The sequence below is a fragment of the Neopsephotus bourkii genome, unplaced genomic scaffold (assembly GCF_033783945.1).
Source record: "Neopsephotus bourkii isolate Nb327-2 ecotype Australia unplaced genomic scaffold, CSIRO-AGI_Nbou_v1 NB_272, whole genome shotgun sequence".
NCBI classification, from domain to species: Eukaryota; Metazoa; Chordata; class Aves; order Psittaciformes; family Psittacidae; genus Neopsephotus; species Neopsephotus bourkii.
In genome coordinates this window covers 12,805,964-12,833,271 of record NW_026900781.1, presented here as the reverse complement: position 1 = coordinate 12,833,271, position 27,308 = coordinate 12,805,964, and the positions used below count along the sequence as shown (strand labels likewise).

The window sequence follows — 27,308 nt, the reverse complement described above, 5'->3', positions numbered from 1 at the left end:
TTGAAAGGACACTCTTCCCTTACTGCTGTGTTTCAGGGCTTCTGTCCTGCTCTTTTAATGAGGATTAAACCTCCCACTAGCTAGTTTTATTTGAATAGATATTTGGTGTGCCAATTCGTTTTTAAGTTCTGGAGACAGATAGAGACAATTTAGTTCAGGACAGGTATTAGTTTCCCTAATTTTTTATTATTTTTTTTCAGGTGAAAAAATATTTCTTATTCGTATTTTGATTCTTGAGATGGAAATACAATTTTCCATGCAAAAGTATCCCTTTGGTGATATTCTGAAAGCAGTTTAAGGATCAATTATAAAATACATAGCCCATCTGGAACTATTGGATATACTCAGTATTTGGTGTTCAGTTAAGTTAGTCCTGGGGATAGGTAATTGTCCACTATTTCCTTGTCTTCAGTTAGAATGTGATCAGCCTTGTCTCCTTTGAGCACAATTCCTCTAGCAGTTACTTTCTCTGCAGCCTGTGTTGATAACGATGGTGGTGGTAATAACACCTTTGCAAGTTGCCTTTTCAAGGGGATGCCAGAGTCATGACAGTATTTTCAACAGGTTAAAAAATTCTCACTGTTGCATAATTAACCAAAAATAACTTTCCTATTCTCCCAAACAGTGTTCAAGATATTGATCTAAGTATTTTGACAGAAACCTATTTCTTGTTCTAAAAATTTAATCAAGAACAGCTGTTTAACAAAATCCTGCAAGGGATTCTCTGTGTTTGCAGTGAGACTCCTTAACTAATGAAGACTTCAAAATGAATGATCAAAACCCTCAAGGCTTTTTTCAGCCTTGAAGTCAGAGCACCGTGTCTAAAGTTTGGCTTGTTATGGGCAGAAAAGTATGAGTGGACTTGAGCCAGGTTTGGGCCCAGTTTTTTTTAAACCAACCTCTTTTTCAGCTCGCTTGAAATGTTGTCGTCATCAGGCATCATGTTGCCAGCCTCAGCCTGTTGTAGCTTTGCAGAATATCCTTTCTGCAGCGCATTCTTCAGGTTCCAAGTTCATGGCACTCTGTTGTCATATGGTGTGATTTCAGCAGCTTTGTTTTACTTAATACTCCCAGTTTCCATGCTTGGAATATTTATCTGTCTTTCTCAGAAAGAAAAAGAGAAGTATAAATGTTTCCTGACTGAAAAAGCCCCACAATAAACCCACCCTCTCCAACATAACAACTACATAATAACTTAATAACTTAAAATGTGATGTGAGAGTGATTTTTTTTTTCAAATGATGTAATGATTTTTGTAGTTTAATTTGTGAATTTTTAGTTCTTAAGATTTCTGGTACTTACATTTCTCCAGAGTGAGAGGGAGTGTTTTGAATTCTTTGCTTGTTCACCTCTGATCAGATAAATATGCAAGCAGAGAAGAAATGGCACAATTTCTTTTTACTGCTTCCTCTTCTACAATGACTGTTGCACAGAATATGTATAACCCTTATATATAAGGTTTCCTTCTTTATATATAGACCTACAACCTTACATAGTGGTCCTTCACAATCCTCATACACACATCTCTGTATTTTAGACAATATACCATGACACACTTCGTTCCTCAAATTTTTAGTTTTCTAACTCTAGAAGTAAAAGAGCTTTCCTTTACTTATAGTGGAGCTAGTAAAAGGATTTTTTATTGAAGTTTCTTGCTGTTTCTAATTTAAAGACCCTGTTTTGGGTTATTTAAATATTTTCCAGGTTTTAGCTGCTCAAGCTGAAATTTTCCATGCAGAATTTGCATCACATTGAATTGCTTGTAAAAATTTAGCAGAAGCAGTTTATCTGGAAATTCTAGGGGAAGAAAGATATACTGATGATATTGGAAGTCTCACATCTATGTGGTACTTCTATCCTTTCAATCAAGGACTTGCTAGTTGGCAGATGAGCAGATACTGGATATGAGATGGGGGAATAGCTAGGACTTGCTTTCTGCATGGTGGTGGTTTGGGTATGGGAGCAATATAGAGTGCAGGCACAGGAACAGAAGGGACTGTAGACAGTAAAGCCATGGCATTTCAAACCAACCTTTGTCTCTATGTGCACTGTGACGTTTTAAGTGACTGTCTCGAATTTTGCTCTTTGGGTAATTTTTGTTTTCCCATTTCTTGCCTATTAAATGGGAAGAAAAAAGATGACCAGTGGCCTCAGCTGGTAGCAGAGTGACTGAGCTAACAGCAGTTTGCTTTCATTTGAGTTCTGGGTTGTCAGAGTAATTGCCTTTCAAGTCTGTGCAGTACATATCTCCTGTAGATCCCTGCACCTGTTTGCGTTTGTCAGAAGGCCATCACTTCTTTTCCTTATAGGTTCAGGGAATGTGTTGAAGTGTGAGAAGGGATCTTGCTGGGTGTTCAAACCTTGTCTAGTTAGGTGGTACTTACAGAGCTGGGGAGGGTTTTGAGAGTGCCTGCCAAATTGTATCTGCTAGAGCAGGAGAAACAAGTTAACCAGTTGATTAAAAATAAAAGGATGGATCTAGCCCTGCAAAGAAATGCTGCCAGGATTGCAGGTAGTTTCTGCTTTTTGGCTTCGTATATCTGGCACACCTTTTGGACTGTGTTAAGCAGTGGAAGAAAGAAAGAGATCCCTGCATCTGGAAGTGCACAGGTAGTAGATACTCTTTTGATAGATACATTTCACAGATCAGTATCGATATTGTTTAACTGGATGAATGCTGCTTGTGGTCGAATGTAGCCAGTTAAACATATACGTTCTTTCACGGAGTGGCACATACTCCTCTCTTTTACGAGAACCTGTCCGGCAGTAAATCTGAGTCAGCTGATGTGGTTTTCAGGATGGTGCATATCTCCTCTTGCTGTTGGAGTGCTTTGTCTTGCCTAAAAACATGATGTTGCATCCTCTAGTGACCTCTGCTGGGTGAGGTACAAGCAGCTCCGTCAAGGTTACCCTTTTTGGCCACAGTGGAAGCAAGGTTGCCAGTCATTCTTGTTGTGGGACTAGAAAATCCCCAGTAAGGCCGGTTATTTTCCTGCTCTCGTCAAGTGAACGTAGCATTATCTCTCCAAAGATGTCCTGTCACTAGTTATTACGTCACTGGATGTTGCAGCCAAAAATACTATATATGCTTGCTGTAATTTTCCATAAAGTAATACATTGCAGTGATTACCCATCACGTTTTAACTGAAGAGCTTTTAGGAGAGTTCTAAACTGGAAACATTGCTTAAACAAAAGAAATATGTGAGTTTAGAAAGGCAGAAAGGAAGACACTTGTTATAAAGTAACTCCAACGATGTAGATTCCCAGAATGCTTAGGATTTTAATTTTTGCTGAAAATGAGATTTTTCTTTCTTTCTATGAAGAGATCCACAGACAGAATGTCAAAACTGATTTCATGTCAGAGGTTTGAGATCTGAAAAATCTGCAACGTTACACTTGCATATTGTTTTAGTTCTATTAGCCAAAAGAGCCATGACCTAGTGTGTGAATATATATTAGACTTTTTCACACATTGTGAGGAACTTGCAGAACTCAAGATTAATAAGGTTCATAAAGAAATAAAACAGTATAGAATTATTTGAATACTCTTACATGCTGACCTAAGAAGCTCATTATATGAATATCCTCTAATCCCTCAGAAAAATTGTTCTTTCAGAAATCTGTTCTAATACTTTTTTTTTTCATTAAAAGCAAACCAGCCAGATTTTATTAAGGTTTTTGATGCTGTTTCCATTTATACTGATTCTGCTTCTATGACATATATGCATGGATAATTATAAAGAAAGAAAAAACAAAAGGGACACTCAGAAAGTGAAAACATGTTAGAAATGTCTTTATACATGTTGTTAATTCATTTGCTAGTGTCAGTTAAGCACATTCTTTAGCCAGCTTGAAGATGAAGAGCTAACTGTTCACTACCATTCTGTCAAGGAGAATGTTATCCCTGATACGCAGCTGTGTTGAATCCAAACTTCAGTCACATTCAATTACTGAAACTGCTAACAGTGTAGAAGTGTGCGTTTCATGCAAGAGAGTCAAAGACTGGTAAAGAGAATATAAGCAATAAACATGTAAAAAACATCCTAGCACTCTGTTCTTTATAGAAGATGATGTCTGTAGTTTCACTGACAAATAAAAAAAAGTCAACTCTGTGTTTGGTGGTTTGCATTTTGTCTCTGATGCAGTCTGAAGCTGTTACTGCACTCACAGATGAGATGGAAAAAAGATCCAGTTTTAATTTATGCCTAGCTCACTAAGATTTTGCTTTTTTATTTTTTCTTGGGTGAATTGTAGTTTTTAAGGCAAAAGAGTTTATTCATTCCAATGTCTTTTTTTGTTTTCCACTTCTGCTATTTTGCTACTGTCAATTTGTTTTCCAGTTTTTAAGACCTAAGGCCAGTGTATCAAATTTTGTTTGTTAGCAAGAGAACTATAACCATTGCATTGCAAAGAAAACAGATTTTAAAATACCCTGTGTTGAGACTACCAGAGATTGCCTTCTAGTCCTTATCTGCATTAAAGTATTTATTTTCCTGAATTTTTCATAGGTCAGTGGCTGTCAGAGCTCTTTGCCAGTTTTCTTGAACTAATCATGAACCGACTTTGGAAATGTGAAGTGGTAACATCTGTCAGACATTTGGGTTTTTATTGCTCTGCGTATAAGTTACGTTCATTCTTTTGAGTTAAAAGGTCTCTCATGAAATGCAAGTTTCCCAGGCTAGCTCATAAATCCTCATACATTGAAAGCTGCCATGGACTTAAAAGTATTTCAAGAGGAGGACAAGTGTCCATGCCAGGGACTGGCAGTAGGGCTGTGCTTGTGCAGGGGACTCCTGGATAATATGAATCCTTATCTTTGGGAGGAAATGAGCCAATGCCTGAGACCAAGACTGCTGTGTCATCTCAGGACCCCATGGCATGTCCGCTTCAGACACATCCTTCCCCCTGTCTTTCTAGAAAAGTATTGTTGTCAACTGCAAGTAAGCTGTTCCTAGAGCTCCCTTGTTTCTCTGCATGCTGATATGTGTGTGTCCTGTGCCTCTGAGACCTGTGAAGGTTTGGACACATGGCTGGGGTGATGAGCAAAAGGTATAAGGGTCTCCTCAGGTCACGCTCTCAGTTGGTGACATCTGTACGAAGACATCTGTAATATGGAAATGAAATTGCTGACTCTCTGTCTAGTATCCTCTTTACATACCTATATGCTGAGGTCTGAGTGAAGGCATGCCTCTAAATCCTCAGACTGGTGGGTCTCAGCCATTTCATGAATGCTGATTACTTTACAAAGGTCCTACACACCATTTGCTCCAGGTTCTAAAATTTAAAAAATCTCTAGCAGCTTCTTGATGTTTTCTTTATTTTTCTGATGTCATTTACATAAATTCACTCCTTCCTCCCCCATTTCATTCTCTTTGGTTTTCATTTAGATTCTATGAATACTGTGGTGAGGGGTTAAGCATAACCTTTGGAATATGTGACTGTTGAAACATATGATAATCATGTCAGTTTTGATACAACAAAGGTGTAGATATTTATTTCGGTGTAAAAAATATTGAACCTTGTCTGTCTTCCCTTAAAAGCTCCTCTCTGACCTTAGATGCATGGCTTAACAAGGAATTCTTTGGGTCATGATCATTCAGAGGTGTCTTGTTACAGCTTACCTACCCAGCCAATTTGTAATACACACGGAGGTTCAGGGAGATACATCCAGACTGACCCTGTGATCTTTCTTTTCTGGCACCCTTGTGAAATGTCTAGTGGACATGTTTAGCAGAAGTCACGGTGCAGTAAAAGTGACTTTCCAGTGCTGAGTGCAGCATGAAGATTCCAAACAAGGGCGATTGCATAGGAGAGGTCACATTTCTCTCACCTCGAACAGAAACCTCACATATAATGAATGTTTTGAGGGGCTGAGGATCTTCATTTCTTCCCTTACATGGACAATCCAATGAGATTTCTGGTGTTTGGTCCGTCTGTGTTTGCTGGAAATTGTTGTTCACTCCTGAGTTAAACAAATCCCTTAACTGCTGATATTGAAAACATAACTGTTTGTTAGGCATGCATTGTATAGTATGAAAGTGGAGATTTTTTTTTTTAATACTATGCACTCAAGTACTTTAAGTGCTTGATTGACATTTACAAATGAAATTCCTAAGAGAAATTAAAATGGGCTCTATAATATGACCTTGTGCTAAAGAAAGACACAGGATGTTGTTAAAATACACGTAAAGGAATTTGTTATTGATACTAAAAAGAGAAGAGAAAGTGTTTTTCCACATTTGCCTGTCTTCAAGGTTAACTAAGCAGATATACTGGAGCACAAGATCTCCCTAACTCCATGCCTGGGCTAAGCAGTGATGCAGCAGATATGTAGGCAGATAGGTTTAATTTCATCTATGACCCTATCTAGTTATGAGCCTGTCCAGTTGACCTTGTATCTTCAACAGTGACTGTAGTTGAAGATAGTAGGAGAAAATTGCAGCCTTTTAACTACTGTCAGTAAGACAACAAGGCAGAGGATGATTTTCTGGTGGCCTTTGATGATGCCACAGCCCCTAATACCATCATTACATTTTCAAGGACTTGCTCACCATGAGATTTGTTGCTTTTGCCAAACCAAACGCTTTTTACTGTCTTTCTGAAATTCATAGTAGTCCCATATTTAGTAGTTCTAAATCTGGAGAAATTGCCTAAAGACTCTTGGTCCTGGTTTGAGACCATAGCAGAGGTTTCCTAGATCTCTTGTTTATACTTATCCTATATATTTCTTCCAGCTCATAACAGGACTTTATTATGGTTACATAAGAAACCTATTCTGTAAGAATAAAAATGTATGGTGTGGGAATGTAGCTTGCTTGTGAGAGGATCTAAAGAATTGGAGAGTCTAAACATAAGTCCATATAATACTGCTACAATGGATGAGCTAACAATATTATAGAATCATAGAATCATAGAATAGTTAGGGTTGGAAAGGACTGTAAAATCATCTAGTTCCAACCCCCTGCCATGGGCAGGGTCACCTCACACTAAACCATGGCACCCAAGGCTCTGTCCAACCTGGCCTTGAACACCTCCAGGAATGGAGCATTCACAACTTCCCTGAGCAGCCCATTCCAGTGCCTCATCACCCTCATAATAAAGAACTTCTTCCTTGTACCTAATCATAACTTCCCCTATTTAAGCTTGAACCTGTTGCCCCTTGTCCTGTCAGTACAGTTCCTAATGAAGAGTCCCTCTCCAGCATCCTTATAGGCCCCATTCAGGTATTCAGAAGATTAAGACAAATTAATCAGACAAATTGACTAAATCCATCAACTTCTGTTTTATAAAGAGGTATTTTTTATTTCAGTCTCTTCTAATCCTCTAAGATGTCCTTTAAGACAATATTCTAGCCATTAAAAGGCAGATCTGTCTCCCTGTTGTGGCTTTCCAGCACTACATCGAAGATCTGTATGTTTAAATTCTGTTGTGTACATGCTTCAGTTTTAGTTTTATATAACTCACTGTCTGTTAAAATAGAGACACATGCAAAAGTATGGATTTATCCAAATACTTAAATTTTCCATGTTTTTGAAGGCATATTCCCTTCATTGCCCTGGTTTCACATACAACTACTACCTCTTCTGTCATGTTAATTACTGGGTTTGTTAAACAAGGTATTTTCAGCACTTTCTTTCCTTGCTGTAAGGACAACACCTTGTACACATAATGCTACATAATAAAATCTGTATTAGAAATCTTCAAATAAAGCTATTCAACAAATACAAGTTCTAAGTTCAAACGTAAGTCATTTACTAAAAAATGTTTACGCTTATCAGGCAGCTACTACAGAGAACAAGCATAGAACTCATTAACTAGGAATTCATGGTCGCAATTCTTAACAAGTCAAGCAGATATTATTTAATGATCTTCTTAATGAATCCCTCTGAAATATTTTCTAGCTGCCCCCAATTGCCAGCAGATTGATTAAAAATATTCGTAAGGGCTAGTGTGCAACTTGTAAAGAAAGCTTGTGTGACACTGCTTTGAACTATTCTCGGCTTGTGTCTGTGCTGTCCCTCTGCTTCAGTAGTAACTTCATGCACGGTTAGATATCTCAGTAGGCCAGTTCAGAATGAGCATTTGCTCCTTATGCCCTTAGGCAATACAAAGTTTCGCTGCATTACTGATTATTTATGGACACTGTGAGTGACATTTGTTGTGTCAGACCTGATGGTCTAAGCAGGCAGGCTGTTACAGAGCTAGATAGAGAAGCAGGGTCTCAGAGGGATAGAAAGAAGCACCCAAGGTCACCCAGCGGATCTGTGACAGAAGCAGGGCTGTAAGCCAGACTTTCTAGCTTCCAGGCCGGGGCCTGAGGCATACTGTGAATTGCAGTGTGACCCCTTGCAATGAAAGAAATGTCTTCCTTATCAGACCAGTTACTTAGATCTGAAATTGTGTTCTCTGACATACGTTGTATGAAAACCTTTATGTTATTAGCTAACACTTGCCAAGAATGTGGGAGATCTTCTTTTTCCTCCCCATAAATTCTTCAGTCATCTCCATTTCAGCATCATGTGACTGTGGCAGAGAAAATTGGCTTCTTAACTATCTCTGGGCTCCAAAATCAGTGGAAAGCTTATTTGAAAGAATATGAGTTGGCAATAATGATTTAATCTCTATTTCCAGATCTGCACGTCTACCACAGTTCCCAGGATCTCCTGGATCTGGAATCACACTCTTAATATATGCAGTGTCTGTAACTTTGAATGGTTTTCCAAAATATTTAGCAGACACCAAGGAAAAAAAATGGACTCTTAAAAACAGTAAAAAAGCTTTCACTTACATTTTACTTTAGAAACTGCATTTTGTGTTTTAGCTTGGAAATCATAACAATTTATAGGGCTCCATCAATGCAAAGAAGGTCAAGAAGAAGCAAAGTGCATGTCTGTAGTGTCATATACAAGTTTTATCAGCATGAGTTTGGAATAGGAATTAATTTGAATGTCAAATGAAACACTGCGGTTTATCCTAAATAAGCATATTGTGGAAAAAACAGCCCGAATCATTGCTTTTGAGCATCTGTTTAGCCATTTTTCACTATCTGGTTTTTGGGTTTTTTTCCTTCTAAGACTCTAAAGGCATGTTTCCTTTGCTCTTTGTGCTCACTTACTCCACTGTGGTCCACAAGAGTCATTCAGTGTTAGAAAGAAGTAGATGAAACTAAAGTGTACCTGCATAAGACATTTAAAGTACTGCTATGTGTTGGTCAATTATAATTGTAAATAAGCAAGTACTGTTTGTTCCAGTGGAAAGCTGGGATTTTCTACCTTCTGGTGAGCTAAAATGACACGCTAGTGGATATGGATGGAGATGCTTCACTATGTGGATTACACATTACTTACAGTAAATCTATTCCCATGCTTTAAATTCAGCATGTGCTGAAATGCTTTGTTAAATCGGGGTTCTTAGGTATTATGTGTTGAGGTTGTCTGAGCATACATCCAGTAAAAAAATCTTTATAGAAGCTCATATTCTATGTGTAAATAAAACCAAAAGGAGAATGGGACAACAAAGCAAGGAAGTTGCTGTTCAGTCAACTTGTCATTGTAGCTAGTTTTTGCTTAACCAGTACACTGCTTTAATGCACAGGGTTTGTTTTTTGTTAGGGTTTTGCTGTACCATCAATAAGGCTTCTGTTGCTGGTTCCTTGAAATAGGTTAGAGTGCAAAAGAATAAAGGGAAAGGTAAAAGATAAACCAGAGGAACGAAAAAAGGTTGGCCTCATTTTAATTTCTTCTTAATTTGTCACAGATGCAGATTGCTTCTCTTTTTACAGAAGTTCTCTGTTTAGATCAAACCAGGCCAAACTCTTTTGGAGTTATTCTGGTTGACACAAGCCAAGAGTTGGTCTGTGGTGTTTCACTGAGCAGAAAATATCCTACATTAGGATGATTCCTTTACCCACCATAAAGTGGAATTTCAGTAAATAAAATGTTATTTTCAGATAAAACTACTCCAGCTGCCACTAATTCATTGTCAGAATTGAGGTCAAATAGGCATTTCAGTTTTATCCCTGAAATGTAAGTTCTTTGGTTTATGAAGCTGGATTTTTATTTTTTTCTTAACCTGCTGAGAACTATCTGGCCTCATTGATTTATTCTTTTCCAGTGGTTTCGTGCTTATTTTCCCTGTAAGTGACCCAGCGCCTCTGTTTTGTGAACATCATCTGTTCCTTCTGATATTCAGATCAGTAGGACTCCTACAATATGGGAGGCAGGAACTTGGACTAACATTCCTTTACTGTCTGAGCACCAGTTTAGTATCTGTAATGCATATAGTGTATATGCATTGCTATCTGATTGAGTGGGGTGGGCTAGAAATTGGAAGATAATAGTTATCTGAATTCAATGAAAAGAGAAAAGAAAATCTCATTCAGACAAACTGCGATCTGTGAATTACACAGGATGTAAACCCTTAAGCCTAGCAAGCTTATGTTTTTACTAGGATGTGTTACCAAACATTTGTCTTCTTCTAGAGATCTTAATGCAGATAATCCTATGTTCGTTTTCTAAGGGGAAAAAAAAAAAAAAAAACCACAAAACTCCAAACCTGTGATTTTTATGAGCGTCAGTAGTAAGTCTCCCGTTGTGTCCCCATCACCTTACCTCTTGTTAGCCTGCCAGTGCTCAGGAAGACTGTTTATGGGCAAGACCAGTGAGAGAGGCAGGCTTACAGATGCAAAACTGGTCCCTGTGTGTATATGCAGGCACACGTCTAAACTCTTGAGCAGTCTGCAAATGCTTTGCTTGGAATAAGTTGAAACAAGAAGTATGTCTCCAGCAAAGAGAAGTCCTTACTAGTTAGCAATGTGTATTTTCCAAATCCCCTGCAAGTGATGTTTCAGTTCTGTCTCACCTCAAAACGTGGATGCTAAGTAACTTGAGTTCAGTATGTTGTTTTCTTTTGAGCGACTCATAAAGAGCAACTACAGTTTACAGTGACCTCCAGTGGTGAAAAACCTTTTTAGAAGAATATCCTAGCTCCTGATTTTGTCTGAAAGTCGTTCCTCAGGGGGTTTAGGTGATGCAGGTTCCAGTCCTACAAAGCTTATTACATTCAAATGTCTTTATCATGTTTAGTACCTTGTTTCTGTTGTTGATTTTTTGAAAGTCTTGGATTTTTCTTCTTTCTGCTCTTTCTCCTCTCAGTATCTTCTTGCTTTTTGGATTGACAATAGTTGAGAATAATCATACTGAAGTCATAATGTACATGAGACTTTGCTGATTATGTGTTTCCTGGCATAATAATATTAGTTCAGTTCCGGTCTTCCTCCCCTCAGAAATCTTATTTTCTGTAGTCTCCTCAATGCTCAAAATTTCTTTCAGCTCCTTTCACATCTGCCTGCTTGGCTTTCCCATATATTTACAAAGTCTTTCATCTGTTGTTCACTGAGGACTTTTTTCATTTCACTTAAGCTGGCTTCTTCAGTCTTCTATGTTAAGGGTTGATTCTGACATGAATTAGCCATCTGATTAGTCCAGACTCATAAATAGAATGGAAGAGTGCATTTCTGGAATTGGTGATGCTGGAATATGGCACTGGGGTTGAAGAGAAGATATTCCATGTTCTACAAGGCAGAATATTCCTTCATACTTTAGAGTCCTTCTTAGCAATTTTGATAGAAGTCATCTTTGCCTATGCTGACTTCTGTATTGTGGGCAGCACAGATTAGCCTGATTGCTGTCAAGTGACTAGCATTCTTTAATTCTGTTTCTTAACATTACTGACCTTTCCCTGTAGAAAATAGAAAGCTATCTTCAGGAATGAAAATTGAGCTGGATTCTGTGGTTTTATAGGGGTGGGGAGGAAATTTTTGAGGGTTAATATGATACAGGAATCACTTGCCTTTCCCAGATGATTTTCATTCTTTTACACTTCATATACCAAGTAAATGTGCTCTGTGGTAGACACACAAGGGATCAGAAATCATCAGGCTTCAGACAGCTGCTGTGAATGTAAATTCACATGTGCGTGACTTGAGTGTATATATTCTGAGTTGCCAATGAACTTATAATGGGAGTTGTCTTTTCCTGGGAATATGTAGATAGAGAAACAGAAAAAACAGGTATGAAGATCAGGTGCAGGATTTACATAAGAAGTCTTGTTTGCTGACTTTCTAAACCAGGTTTTGCTGATTATAATGGGCCTTTAATTCTCAAAGACTTTCTTTGAGATGGTATTTGAGAGATTGTCAAAATGGGGTAACTTGGGCTAAAATTTGGAAACAAGCTAACACAGCAGAGCAGCCCACTGAAAGATAAAGCATGAAACAGTCTTCTGCAAACTGTGCTTTGGCTGGCTTTGTCATTAATACTTCGCAAAGGGATCAGCTGGATACTGTTGCATTTCCTTTGAAGAGGCTTTTCATACCTTTTCCACAACCACAGTACCTGGGAGTGAAAGATCCTGGTGTCCTTGTAAAAGAATAGGGGTTGTCATCCTTCTTGACCACATTTCTGTTTTGCTTACTCTGGGCTTCAAGAGTGCAACTATGCTTGTAAATGGGAATATTCAAGTCCTAGAAGACAGGGAGTTTGGGTGCCATGCTGGCAAGGATCCAGTTAACATCCTGGGAATCTCTCAGTAGGGTGCTCCTTGTGAACCCTGCAAATTCCTGGAACTTGAGTGCTTCTGTCTAATAGCTGTGGAATAAACATGTGTAAGAATAGCCCATTTGTTTGATTTTCCAGGCCAGCAGAGGACTAACATTGGATTTGAGGTGAAGAACTGGTGATAGACATAACCGTGGTTGGTTTTGCAGTGACAGGCATGTGCTGCCTACCATGTAAGGTTTAACTGGTAATCTCTGTGCAGTGGAGCACAGACATCAGGTTTGATGCTGCTCTGAGAGGCTGTGGACCTCTGAAGAGATGCTGATGGTGTCAGAGCAGCTTCAAAGGAGACTAGTTGACAGCAGCACAGCAGGTGTTGGAATGACAAAGGTTCAGACCTGTGACACAAGATGTAATGATGTAATGTCTGTAGCTGGCTCCTCTGTTCTGGTTTATAAACCATTTATATCAAAGCTAGCTGGAAACTAAAGTACCTGCAGATGGTGATGAGTCTTGTGAGCTTAGGAAACCTTCTAAACATGGTGTTCAGTGATATGAATGCTAACTATAACAAGTCCACCCCTCTCCAATTGTTTCTGCTCCTTAAATGGCTCCAGGAATATTCCTTTATCCCTGCTAATAATAGATGGGATTTACAAATGGCTCATATACCAAGGACTTAATACCAAGCACTATCAAAATGTGTCATAGCTTCAAACCAGAGTTTTGGATGTTCTCTGTGAACCTACACGTGTCAGGTCTTTCCATGAGTGCCTTCTGAGGACAATGGTGTTTCCTTTTTTGATTCAGCAGTGGTCAGCATCTTGACAACAAGCTGTTTTCTGAGGGATTCTTGATAATTGCAACATAATCTTTAGGAACTAATGCAAGCTAATTAGGATACATGATTATAAGCTGCTCATCCTACCCTAAAATCTTCTGATTTTTGGCTGTGTAGCAGCATAAAAAAAACCCCAACAAACAAACAAACATTAAAGCTGCTTGCATTCACCAACCTTGTTTTCCAGATCAAGATGAAGCAGGGCAGAAACAAGATTTGTGCCTCCAAGTGATCAGGTGAGGAGCAAATGATACTGTACAAGGCACTTCTGATGCGTACCTTAGAGACTGTCATCTATCCCACCTTGGATGAAGGAATATGCCTTGTCTCTACATGCATTAAGAATGTTTTCCTTAAAAAATACATAAGTAATTATATATTGAACAATAAGTCAAACACATGACTAGCAGTGTCTGAAAAGATTAACTGCACACACAGTATTTCAGGTATTCCTTGCCCAGAGACACCCCTAGATGATCAAATCAGTATTTGGCAAAGAGGCATTAGGATCGCTCAAGAGAACAATCGTTTTAACCACCTTTGCTTTTGCTGTGTTAATCCTCAGTGCCCAGTGATGAAGCTACAGAGACACAGTCCCTACCACTAAGGTCCAGGATGGTATCTGCTTCCTGCTCTGCCACGCATGACACTTCATTCCTTGCAGTTATAGTCCTGATCCATGACACTTGATTCTGGATGGTGGTAATGCAGATATCTGATCCCCTGTGCTTGATCTCTGACACTGGAATTCTGTTAGGAAAATTACTGGTACCTGATCTGCCTGATCACAGCTACTTGATATATGGTGATGTCTCCTATTGTGGCATGTTTACCGCTCAAGTAAATTCAAAACAGCTAGTACAGCAAAACCAAAGAATTCAAGGATTTGGCTGTACTCTGCAGATACTGTGGCCGAAACACGATGTTAAGAAACCATATCCTTTAAGGAAAATGGCAAGAAATAGTAGTACAGGGGTAATAGAAGAAAAAAAAAAAGAAATATTAAAAAAAGCTGTGCAGATCACAACAATTACATCTATTGTCAGAGTGTTGTGGTCTGCCTTAACTCAGCGTGCTCTGTTCAACACAGGCTAGCATTTAAAACAGAAACCTCCGGCTGCACGTAAAATAGTCTTTTTATGTCAAATTTAGATGCTTCTGTTTCACATATTCAGTTCAGTCACTAGATTCCAGAAGCTAACAAAGCCTTTGACTAGGCAAGCTGGTTGAAATTAATTTGCAAATAAATTTATAATCTACCTAATTTCTTAAGGTTTTCAGTTTTGTTGCAATCAGTCTGTGTTCCTGAAGGGAGGGCTGCAATATAAAAATCTGCATTGAAATGAAAAACAGAAATGCTTTATTCCAGTAGGGTTGCAAGCATTGCTTTTCCTTCTTCCCCAGTTAATTTTAGTTGGAAGTAGGATATCTTCATGTGTCCATCAAAGTCTTCTGTTTTCATGAGCCATCATTTTCCAACACATTCTGGTATTTTGTTTCAAAACTCTCTGGTTAGCTCCAGTGACAACTATTTTTAATTCTCACACTGGATCATGAGTTGGTCAGGGACTAGAGACTTGTGCTCCTGGTAATCACAGTTCATTTTCCATAGTACCACATGAAAAATTTAGGTATAAAAAAAATATGCAGCAGTCAGGAAATCAAATGTCACAGGCAGAAAGGTGAATGAGGTCATGACAAGACTTCCAGATGTTCACAGGTGCAAGGATGGGAGAGAAGCCAAAGAGCCTGAAATCTTCCATGCTCTGAGTTAGGACAGACCTAAAAGTAATGAATATCACCACTATGTTCTAGTGTCAGAAAGAAAGGGTTATGAGCAAGTTATCAGGGGCATTTACGTGTATTTTCTGTGTTTAGAAGTCAGACAGCATCCCAGCTGCAAGTGGCTAGCAGCAGTATCTAAAATTGGGGAACATGAGGTGAGATTATTTCCTGGTGAGACCCTCTTAGCTTCAGACAGCAGCCTATGGCCAGTAGTTACATCTTCACTGTCGCTGCCAATGAAGCTATCCTTTGTAATTTTCTCCAGTGCCTTTTTATCTCTCCATTTACCCCACTGTCCTCACAATATCCTTTGGCAGTAAGCTCCACAAGTAACTGGTGTGAGAATCTGCTCTTTCTCATTTGAAACTGGTGTGCAATACCTGTGTTGAGTGTCTTCATCCTCCTGTACCAGGAGAAATGGCAGTCAGTCATTCCCCATTCATCTTGTCACAGCAATCACAATTTTCCAGAGCCATGAAACTATTTTCAGGTGTATGTATGACTTTTCAATGAGTACTGAGATTAAGGCAATATCATTAGTTAGAAACAGCATATTTCTTTAAAAAATACAAAAAGAAAAAAGAGGGCAAGCGAGAGAAAGAGGAATTAACTGGTTTATGAGGCCATAAAACCAGCTGAACAGACTAGCAAGAAACTGAACAGCCTGGCCTTATTGCAAAGTGAGAGTGCTGTGTAAAATTGCCCTACCTTTCTAAAGAATATGGATTTTTTCCAGCTCATGAAAATTGCCTTTCCAAACAGTGAAAATCAGATATTTTGAAAGGAATAATCCTTTTGCAATGCTCATGTTGTGTAGGCGGAGTTCGGTAATAATGTGTGGTTTCTGATCAGCCCTGAAGCGTTTCATACCCTTAGGGCAAGGTCTAATTCATGATTCCTGCTGATGACATTCTCCAAGCAACATTCAGAAGAGATACATTGATAGGAGTCATGACAGAAATACCACCCGCTGCCTCTACTCACAAAATCAAGACTTGATGTTTTGAGATGAGAATAGAACATGTTATTGTTTTCTCTTAATTGGAACCTACCCCAACAGTTCATAAGGAGCAGGGTTACAGGACTGGCTCTTGCCCAGGACAAGGGCAGACGTAATTTTAACAATGCTGAAAGTTGTAATTCAGGTTTCTGTAATGATGATGGACTGTTGTCTACGAATAGTTACAACTGTTTTCTAAGTGAGGGCAAAAGGTGAGATTAGCCTTAGCCATTGCCCATAGCCCTAGCCTTAGCCCTGCCCATAGCCCTTGTAAACCTAGGTATCTAATTGTAGCTGGTCTCCTCCTTTAGTCATGAGGGAGAGAAGTACCACCAGAGATGCTTCCTCCCATTTGTCATCCGTTGTAACGTCAATGTCCTGTAGACATTGCTCACTTTTCTCTCCCTTGAATATAGAGGATGCTTACCTTGAACTAAACATCTTTTAGATGACTAGAGTTGAGATTTATGTGGTTTAGATATTCTGTAGCTTCATTTTCCTTGTGTTTATGTCCAGCTTTAACTACTGCAATAGTACTAATAGCTGGGTGTCCTGCTGAGGAGGAGAGGAAGTCTGTACAGGAGTATCAGTAAGGGCTTTGTCTACCTATATGTTCCCTTCAGATAGGTGATAGGGTGTGACTTGTATCTGTAATCCCGAAGGTATGACAGAATTTAAAAGGGTAAAAAAGTGCCTATAAAATAAGCTTCCACTAGCTGTGTGAAGCGAGAAGGGACGATTTTGATCCTCCACTCTGCCCTTCCACAAGGCAGAGGCCATGGACATTGGCCAGGTGGCTTCTGCATGGAGCCCAAAATCTTGTGATCAGATTAGAGCGAGTAACGTTAATGGAGTTCTGTAAATAGAAGAAGTGAGCAGATGAGGATAGGTCAGGGGAAGAGAGGAGAAGGCCTCTGAGGTAAGAGGAGAGTTTGTTTCATAACAGGACTGCTCTTCTCATGTTTCCCTGTCCTAGAACCAGAGTCACTAGACACTCTGGAATCCAGATCTGATCTTTCATTAACATAAATACAACAAACTTATTCTAAGCATTATTATGTTGCTTTGTTTGTTGTTGGGTTTTTTTTAATACAAAAAAATAGGTAACAGTTTAGTCTGAAAACACATGAAGAAGTGCAGAAGATCTGGCCCCCAGGGAATGCAAATTTTCTTACATTTTCCTATTTATGGGGTTTTATTAAATGTTATATGACTGCCTAACACAGGATGTTCACTGTGGTCATCTGTACAAGGCCACAAGAGTCCTAACATTTCTGTTCCCTTTTTCTTTGCATTTTGACAATGCAGAGTTAGAGTTAACCTATGGCAGGAGCAGAGGGAAGTTACAGGTGCAGGCAGACCATGCTGACTAAATATTGTCACCCCGTTTTCTGTTCTCAGATGAGATAAGAAATCCAATTAGCTATTGGGTCAACTACATGGGGCAAGTGGAAAAGGTAAGGGTACAAACTCTTGCCTCTCTTCCTTTTTGCTGGACAAGTATCTAGGTGAGCACTGAGGCTCTCCTGAGGGAAGTGCTTGCTCTGACCACCTGATTCTCCAAGAAACTAGGTTTGTTTACCAGTGCATGCAGCTGGTGTCCTGCATGAGTTGTTCAGAGGATGACCTCTTCAGCTTCTGAAAGGTTCCCACTCCTACAACACAGCAGCAGTTGTTTTCACCTGACTATTCCAGTAGGCAGTTCAGAAGTTCACAAGTAAGTATGAACAGCAGGCAAAACTTTTCCCCAAAGACCTCTGAAAGACTGGTCAGAAACACTTCTGGATGCACATAATGATATCCGATGTTGAAGCATACCGAAACATGACTGCTGTCAGGAAAGGTTGCCTTGCACCTGCTCTGGCTGCCTGTGTGAAAGTTCCTTCCTAAGTGGATCATACTTCAGTTCTGGTGTCTTTAGCTTAAAATCTTCCTCATAAAAATAGTGCTGAATCCCATGGCATGCACTTAGCAAAGAGTTAAAGCCTTCACTTCAGCAGCCTGCAGGTGTGCACTGTAACTGAAGTTTAATTTGGAGCAGTTGACAACATGAAGCACAATGTGAGCAAAGATGTGATACAGCTGCTGAGCCAGAGTAGGCAGATGGAGTCCATTGGTTTGGTTCTTCTGTACTTTTAGGGGGAAAACTACCTGGCTTTTGACACTTGTGAGCTAGTTAAAGCTATTTGCAAGCCATTCTGTTAACACAAGGCTTTCATTCTGGACTCTAAAAAGGCTGACTACTGGAGTTCTTCAGGGTCTAATGAAAGACTGCATCACGCTTTCTGGAAGTTAAAAAAAAAAAAGAGAAAACTCTGATAGTTGCATGAAATCAGGGGTTTAAGAGGTAGAACTACAGTTGTATAAGTGGTACAATGTGGTAGTGAAGTGAGGCTTCTTGGCAGGCAGCGTAGTGCTAAGAAGATATTTTTTCCAGAAAAAAAAAGAAAAAAGTAATGATAATAAAAAAGATTCTTCAGCATTTACAGGCTGAAGCACACTGTTTCAGCAGTGGAATATTAATGTGTCAGTAATGCCAGACTCTGTTTTATTTAGCCAACTGCTGTAACACTGGTGTACTTTATTGTTTATTCAAACTGTAGCCTTATCCAGTGCTACATGTTGATAAAATTTCTATGAAAAGAAACTTCTGTCTGGGAGAAGCTACGGCTGGCCAAAGGAAGCTCTCTTTTTGCTTAGCTAGTTGGCCCAAAGGCTGAGAACTTTAAATCTTATATGATTTTACTTAGCTTGCACATTAAAGTAGGGAAATAGTGTTTCAGTTATAAGTGCTGTAATTCAGCTGTGTGTCTTTTGCGTCATTGTGCTCATCAGATGCCCAAACTGACCTCTGAAAGCAGTTTCCCTGAAGCATTTCTATGAAATAAAAACTTAGCTCATCTTCTTTACAGAACAATGCAGCTGTTATTTTACTGCTGGCCTGCCTTAAGGAACACTGCTTCCCAAGAAGAGCACTGAGAAGATGAAAAATGTGCAATATCAGAGTTTCTCCCCCGCAGTATCTGCTCACATACTACTGTTTTGGGGACCCTCCTGGATATTAAACAGGAGCTCATTCACAACAGCTCAATTTCTCGGGACTTCTGATTCTTCCCATTGAGTGCATTCTACCCTGTATTACTCACTCATCTCCATTTAAGTATGTTTGGTGATTCTAGACTACCTGAAGGGTGTCATAGGCTGAAGTGAAAGCAGAGGAGAAAAGACGTAAGTGTGCAGGGGTGCATCTGCCAGTGCTACAGCAAGCTCTTGAAGGCGAGAGAAGCATCTGCAAGGTAAATTCTTTCCAGACTCCCTGCATCTGCAAGAGAAGTCCTCCCTTGACTCAAAGGCTTGCATGTAGCTACAAAAAGACTCTATGAAATCTCTGGTATAAGAGCCTTCCTTAAAAGTTGATGACTTCTGAGTGACTTGTATTCAGTTAGCAAAGGCAGGTAATTGTCAGCAAGAGTTCTCTCCCCAGCTTTTGTGTAAGCGGTGATATGAATATATTTAGAACACACAAAACATATTTTTAAGTTGTTGTGGTTTTTTCCCCTGTAAATAGATTAATTTGAAATTTCTCACAACATTAAAGCCAAGACTGATGTTTTTTGAATTTTCAAGATGAGCTATTAAAGCTTGATAAATTAAAACAAAAAGGCTTTATTAAAGAAGATATTGAGTGAATCTCAGCTTGGTTTATATAGTGGTGTTCTGCCAGGTACCATAGTGCTTTTTACATCTCATCAGGTAATTGAAAATTGAAAAATTGCCACAGAGGATGATTGTAAAGGCTGGGCACTGAATATAGCTAATCTTTACAGCCCAGTGGCAATAAAGAAATATGTGGGGGTTAAAGGAGACAAAAGGAGGTGACAAAGGAGAGAAAAATAGGTGGCAATTCTGATGGCTTTCAAAGTTCAGCTAGAAGGCTGAGAACTTGCTGTGTTTCATTTTGGAATGAACATTCTAGAGGAAAGAAAACAGCTACAAAAGAAGACACGTAGCTAAAAGGCATTTCTGCTCTAAGAATATCCACCAGTGCCATGCTATTAGTATGTGCACCCTGGGCAGGACAGGAAAACAGAGAGGAAGATTTCTGTGACCTTTATTTACTTCATGTCCATTCATTCAGTCATATGAAATTGAGCAGAATGAGCTATTCGCATTGATATAAAACAAGCAGATCAAAGCGGAAAAAAACCAACGCAATACTTCCTGGATTTTAGGGCTTTTTGATATAGAAGTTGAATTTTATGTAACATGATTTCTTTGAATTCTTCATCCCTAAAGCATAAAGGTATGCTATGGAAATTTGCCAGGCAAAAGATACAATCTTTTGAAGTATCAACAAGAATTCACCAGAATTAGCCAACGCTACAAATAAAAACAGCTCAAATTACATCTTCCCTAAAAACACTGGTCTCCAGTATATGCATCTCTTGGTTCTTTTCCTTCTTTTAAGCAGTCCTGGATTCTGACATTCATGCTGAATATGAACTTGCCAATTATTTAAGTTTTTTGACACTAGACTTCCAAGAAGAAAAGATGGATCAGGGTATTTTCTGCATTCAGCTTTTTCTGCGGGTTTACTTACTTAGTCTGCTTAATTCTAACTCTGGTTGCAGTCATAAGGGTAAAAAAAAAAATGCTTGCTTCAGCAGAGCCTGCCTGGATAAATAACCAGTATCCTGGCTCACCTACAGAATGAGTGGGTTCCTGGTTTTGGTGCAGTGCCTTAGCAATGGAGCAGGATAAAATAATTTTGTAGCAAGGATATGAGGGAGAAATAGGCTAATAGTAGTTATGGAGAGTGTTTATTGGTATTTAAAAAAACCTCAAACAAACAGAAACCCCCAAACCTTCCTTCCCACTTCTGCACTCCTGTAGCTGGTCTTGTAGACGGCAGCAGGAACAAACCCACCACAACTGAAAATGAATCAGCAGTAATTACGCAGAAGAGCACTACATTCCCCTGGCTGCCATACTGGGTCTTCACTAGCTTCAGTGTAATCTTTGCAGTATTCTTACAGCAAAGAAGATAGGTTAACTCATAATAAACCCAAAGATAATTGCCTTTTCTTTCTAAAGGTTAGTTTCATGAAGCTGGGTGATCACAGGCTGACAGCCCAAGACACACAGGGATTTCAATTGCTCTTTCTATTGGTACTGCCTGTCGAGTAGGCAGCCACCCCTGAGGATGTCCACTGTATCTGACCAGGGCTCTGATATTATGAGTAGGTAAGATTTGCAGCTGGAAGGAAGCTGAGCTATCAGTATGTTTCTTCTGGAAAAGATAATACATCCTTTGTAAAACTTCTACCTCCCAACAGGCTAGGCAGCTTTGGGGCTCTTCTCCACAGCTCTTTTAAAGATCTTTTAATCAATACAGTTTCCCTTTCTCACTGAAATTACATTTACTGTATTTTTAGTATGTCCTGATGGAGCGAAAGGTGTTACTTACATCCAATTTTCCATATAACCACTTCTGATGACTGCCTCTTTCAAGTCTTTTCAGCCTATCCATCCTGAATTAACTTTTTTATAAGAAAAGGCCTTTCGTGGTTTATAAATTTTAATACAGGATGCTAGCTGCCAGAAAGTTTTGGATTGCAACCAAAGATTTTAACCAGTCTACCCAGCAGATGAAATGAGGTACAGCTCCTGCTGCACCTGGAGACAGTACTTCTTTCATTGCTCTGTTTCAGAGTTATGACACCTCTGCTTTAGCCTCAGAAAGTCAGGAATTTTCCTTTAAACAGGCTTCCTGGAAATAGAGTTTTAGGCTATTAATGGGTAATTTATCACACAGTATTTTTCAGTCATAAGAAACTCTGGGTTTTGAGGTTTGTTTTGTTTTTCGTATAGTAACTTTGGGACAGCTAAGCAGAGGTGATACTCTTGATGTGATATCTTGACCACAGGAAATGATGATAGTGGGGACCAACCCACAGTGAAAGAACATTGTGTACTTTGATGGTGAAGTGCTTTGAACTTCAGCTGTTAAGCAGACAGATGCTGACTATGGTGGCTGTGCAGTTCTTATTCACCCAAAGAAACCCATTAATAGTGGGAAGCCATGTGTGAGTGAGTTGGGCTTGGCCTGGATAAATGCTGCACCATGCAGCTTGCAGTGGATTACCTCTCCTGTGCAAATTCTTTTCCACATGAAAGAGATCTGCAGAGCTCCAGAGTACGAGGAGTATTAGCCCCCAGAACATAGGTAGTGTTTTCCACTGTGATTTTCATCTTCAAAGACCTAGATAATTTCTACAGAGACATATACAGATAAATTAACTTTTATTTTTTTCCTGAAAAAAGTGGTCATATGAATGCTTGCAGAGAGGCTCAAAATTTGAAGGGGACAATATATCTTAAAGGTCAGTACATGGCATCTGCAGATTGATTGCTGAACTGTAACTGGGGTCTCTCTGCAGTTTGTTTCAGGGACTTGCTCTCATCATTTATCACTAGGGTATCTCCGGGATACTTGGCTACCAGGGACATTATAGTAAAGGAAGTCAGAATTCATAATTAATTAACAGGTCGTAGAGTAGTTGCATGCAGAGAGCCCTGTGGAGCAGTAAATTCCCTAGCCCTACCTCATGAAGTTCAGTGCCAGACTTTTCTTGCTGTATGCTCCTGTCCTGTATAAAGCTGTTTCCTTTTCTGACCTTAAGCAGAATTCCAGACTAGTGTTTTGGGCAGACCCCAGGGGTGCCATAAAGTTGTATCACTTATGACACAGTATGTTACTTAATCTTAGGCATACACTTATTTCAGCCCCCCCAGTGACAGTCCAACATGACTGCTGATTGTAGAAATGCATTGTTCTGGATAAATTCCATGATCTGTGTTGATGCTTTTTGGTTGGGAAGGGTGGGAGGAATGAGAGCAGAGGGAAGAGAACGGTTTTATCTGTTTTACCATCATGGATGTCTGTGAACTTTCAGTAAACAGCATGACTTTCTGAATCTGGTTCATAGCTTTCATGCTTGCTTTCTAATCTGTTTCAGAACCAAGCAGCTGTAAGCTTATCTTGTTTCTTAGGGAGCTGTTTTGTACTGGAGAAAGAGCAGGCATGCTTTAACTTTCACTTGTGCACTACTCTGTACAGTAATTTCTCTGCTCTGGGACTAGCATATAGCAGTCCTCGAATATTTTAGATAGTGGCTTTCCTGTTCTCCAAGTCTAAAACTGTTTCTTATTTGAGGTTTATTGAGATTTGAATCTTACTGAGATTTCTATGCAAATATTCTGTAAATGATATAAAGGTCTTCCTAAAAACAGCTTACTTGTAAATGGTTAAAGGGGACAGCCTTTGCTAGGGATGTCTACAGGTTATGACCACTATCACAATGGGGAAATACAAAAAGACATGATTTATCTGTAAAGCGTAATTGATCATTCAGATAGAAAAGGTATTATTGGAAATTTTCTGCTCAGTCTTATGGCCAGTTTAGCCACAAAATGTACATCTCTATGGCTAATCTGAGAGTAAAATCTGCATCTCTCTTGATCAGATTTTCAGAAAAAGGTGGGGTTTATTTCTGCTTATTTGTGAAAAATGCAGTATTAGAATTATGAATTTGAACTAGAACTTCATAAAGTAGGCTATATTCCCTGCCATTTCTTAGTTTGTGCTGGAGTTTTCATTAAGAGGTTGAATACAGATGAACCATAGGGTAAGTGCTGAAGACAAGAAGATGGTTAAGATTGCTGGAGAGGATTATTTTTTAAGGAAGGAAGAGGAACATGGAAGTTGCAGGTATATGGGGCAGGGATATATAAGGCACAAAATAGACACTGAAAGGAATAAAAAGAAGTGAAAAGTTAGCAGAAAAGTGAGTGAGTGGTATATAAGGGTGATATTACAATGATTTTAAGTCATTAAAATATAAGCCAGTAGTTCTTAAAAGAATTCAGCAGCAAAAAAGCATCAATTGTATGGAAGAAATAAAACTTGGCAGGTAATTAAATGCCATCCAATTTCACAGTTGATTAACACTATATTGTATAGTGCAAGTGTTTGTTACACTTTTGTCCAAAAATGTCAGCCTTTGGGCTGATATGGTGGAGTGGTCAAGTGCTGCCATGGTGGAGTGGTCGTGTTAATATTCCAAAATGTAGTATTAAGCAGTGCTAGGCATATGGGGTATTTCTACAGTATTTTGGTCGGTTGTGTTTCTTTGTTTTGAATTCATGAAGGTTAACTACTGCTGCAGCTTTACCCTTATTTTTCAACAGACTTTTTAACAGTTTCGGTGCTGGGCAAATCCAGTGATTATGATAGGGATCTGTGAGATGAAAATAAGAAAGTTGTTATATGGGTTTATTTTTTCATTAATGATAGCTATAGCTGCTATGAGATTCAGTTACTAGAAAAAGTCTGTCTAGGTATTTGGTTGCTAAAAATATTTCAGATTATTTGCATATAATATTATTTAATTTCTTAAAGTGTCTGCGGTAATAATCCACTGCCCAAAGACAGGAATGTTCAATACTTAAAATAATACTATTTTTTTGCGGAATACTATCCCTTAATTCATTCTTACTGAACTTTTGAAAGTTATCTGAATATGAAAGATTATTTCCAGTTTCCAGAGCAGGAGGCAGGATTCACAGATTCCCAGATGTGAAGAAGGTACTGGCAAGAGCTTTCTGAGCCCAGACAAAAAGCTGATGTTAACTTTCATTTATTCCTCTTTTCTAGCCCCTAACCAGCAGTTCTTTCTTCCAGTTCACTTCAGCTTCAGACAGAACTACTAATACATACTGATGAGTTTTTAATGAAGCATTTTTACAGTTTGCTTTCTACATTTTAAAAGTGTCTGGCATTTTTGTGTGTTGTGGCATAATACTAAATCAGTAGGACTTTACAGATGATACTTGATAATAGGATCTTAACTCATAGAGCTTAAAATTTTTATTAGTGTTTATAGTATTGGTTTGAACTATTTCACATAATGTTTCCCTGGACAACTGTTAGGAGAGATCTAAATGTTTAACATGTGTGACTGTTCACTAATATAACATGATTTTACCATTGCTATCTGTATGTTCTGTCACATTCCTTCCCCCTTTCTTATTTTTACAAAATAGTGTTCCTTTTGGAAAGAATCTTTGTGGCTGACAGGTTTCACCTATGAAAACCCCCAGAGGAAGAATCCTAGCTGGATGGGTGGCAAGGTGTAACTAACCTCTTTTTTGGTGTAAGGAGTGTGAGGGAGAGGGGGGAAGCTCACTGTGAACTCCTACAGGGATGTTTCATCAGAAATAAATGGTTGTTCAAATCTGGCCATTTTACAGACATGCAAACACCTCTCCTGGAAATTTATGTTTAACAGGGGCTTCTGCAGATGTGAAACTGTCAGGAGGGTTTAGTTTATGCTTCTAACAGAGGTGAACAGAAGAAGGCAAGTGGGTTCAAACATAACTGCTCTCTGCTAGAACTGTCATGATGATCTTTGCTTTGGGATTCTCTTATTTTTTTTTAACTGCTGCCTTGTATATTATTCTACCCATGAAATAGGGATCCCCAGAATCCCCATTTTTAGTTTCCTCCCCAACACCCAATCCTATTTCCTATTTAAAAATCATTTAAACTTCAGTCCACTCAGTGAATATGCTGTGCACAATAACATATGTTGGTCACCTCTTGGTAATGTCTGATATATAAAGAAGAGATTTCAATCCATGTTTTATGGTCATGCAGGTTCACCTTTCACTCAGAGTAACATGCTGCTCTCATAAGGTGACAAATGTACCTAGGAACTTTTTTCCTATATTAACTTGTGGTAACTGGAGAACAAGCTCCTGAATTACCTTATCAACACTGACCACATGCTGAGCCATTAAATGACTGTGGGAGAATGCTTTTGGAAATTTGAAAACTTCATATGTGATTGACTCCAAAAGACAACTTCGGCACCTAAAAATAAAGAGGAGACCTTTCATATTCTTCATTTAGTGAACTGATGAAATTTTGAAAGGCTATTTTATGTGTTAAATATTCAGAACTCACAATGTGCTTTACTTAATTATCCCTTGTCCTCCGCATTTAAAGGATGGTGAAACTGGGGTTGGCAAAAGAAGTAATACACTGGGATCACAAAAGAAGCTCTTGATCCTTTGAGTAGAGTAGTAGTCTAGCTGTTTTCCAGCCAGCTGGCTGACTACCTGTTGATTTCTGTAAGAAGTACAGCGCAAGTGCGGGCTGACCTATGTGTGGTCTGTCAATCTATGACAGCCATTTGTCTAAGGCAGCCTTTTCTTTGTATTTCTTCATCAAGATGATCCATACCAGTTTACTGTTTGTTCATTTGTAGAGTATAGTTGACTTGAGATGAGAAGTTCTGGTTTTATTCTTTCTTTAATTCTGTTTTTATTTTTCTAACCAACATGAAAAATGTTCAACGACTCAGACTTATGCCTGAGAGAATCCTGTTCCCAGTCATGACATTTCTTCTTTATCCAATGTTGTGTTTTGAGAGAAATTAAGGTCTTTTGCAAAAGCAAAGCTTAAACCACCTGTGTGAGTAATGAATACTAATCACTGGTTTTGAGATGTTTACTGGCAGGCAAACAAAGCAAAGAACTGAGTCTCTCTGTCAAACTTTGTATTTGTGAATTTGTATGAACAGATACATACAGATAATAGTAAAACATAGAGCTTCTTCATTTGTTGCAAATTAGTACAGTCTCAATAAATACAGAAATAAATTAAGATATATGCTATAAAGAGAATTGCTTGTGTATGAAAAGCTAGCTGTGTGGTCACTGAAATACAGGGTAGAGAAAGGGGCTCTGAGTTTTTCAAATATCTTCATTCCAGTTTCTCCTTTTGCTTTCTTTACTGTATTCATTTTTTTAACAACTCTATTGGCTTCTTTCCTGACATAAGATGCTCTTCCAGCAACAAAGGTCTTCATCTGAAAAGCTCACCTTAAGACATAGTAATTTTAAGCAGTTGCATTTAAGGTCCTTGTAAGGACCCTTATTCTCTTCAGAGCAGGGATCACATTACATACTCATACTACTTTTGAAAACCAACAACACCACTGCCAAAGCATCTACCCTTAGAGACTTCTCATGTATCGTGTAGCCTTTTTGCTATCAAATT

The 27,308-nt window shown here is 38.8% G+C and overlaps 1 protein-coding gene across 1 annotated transcript in view; it reads left to right on the top strand.

The window, feature by feature from the left end:
• Positions 1-2,351: 2,351 nt before the first annotated feature.
• The window catches only part of MYLK4 (myosin light chain kinase family member 4), a 57,847-nt gene continuing 32,890 nt past the window's right edge, over positions 2,352-27,308 (top strand). The window contains exon 1 of the mRNA XM_061346628.1: positions 2,352-2,610. Coding sequence (XP_061202612.1) covers positions 2,473-2,610 — 138 coding nt within the window. The 5' untranslated portion in view covers positions 2,352-2,472. The remainder of the gene's footprint in view (positions 2,611-27,308) is intronic.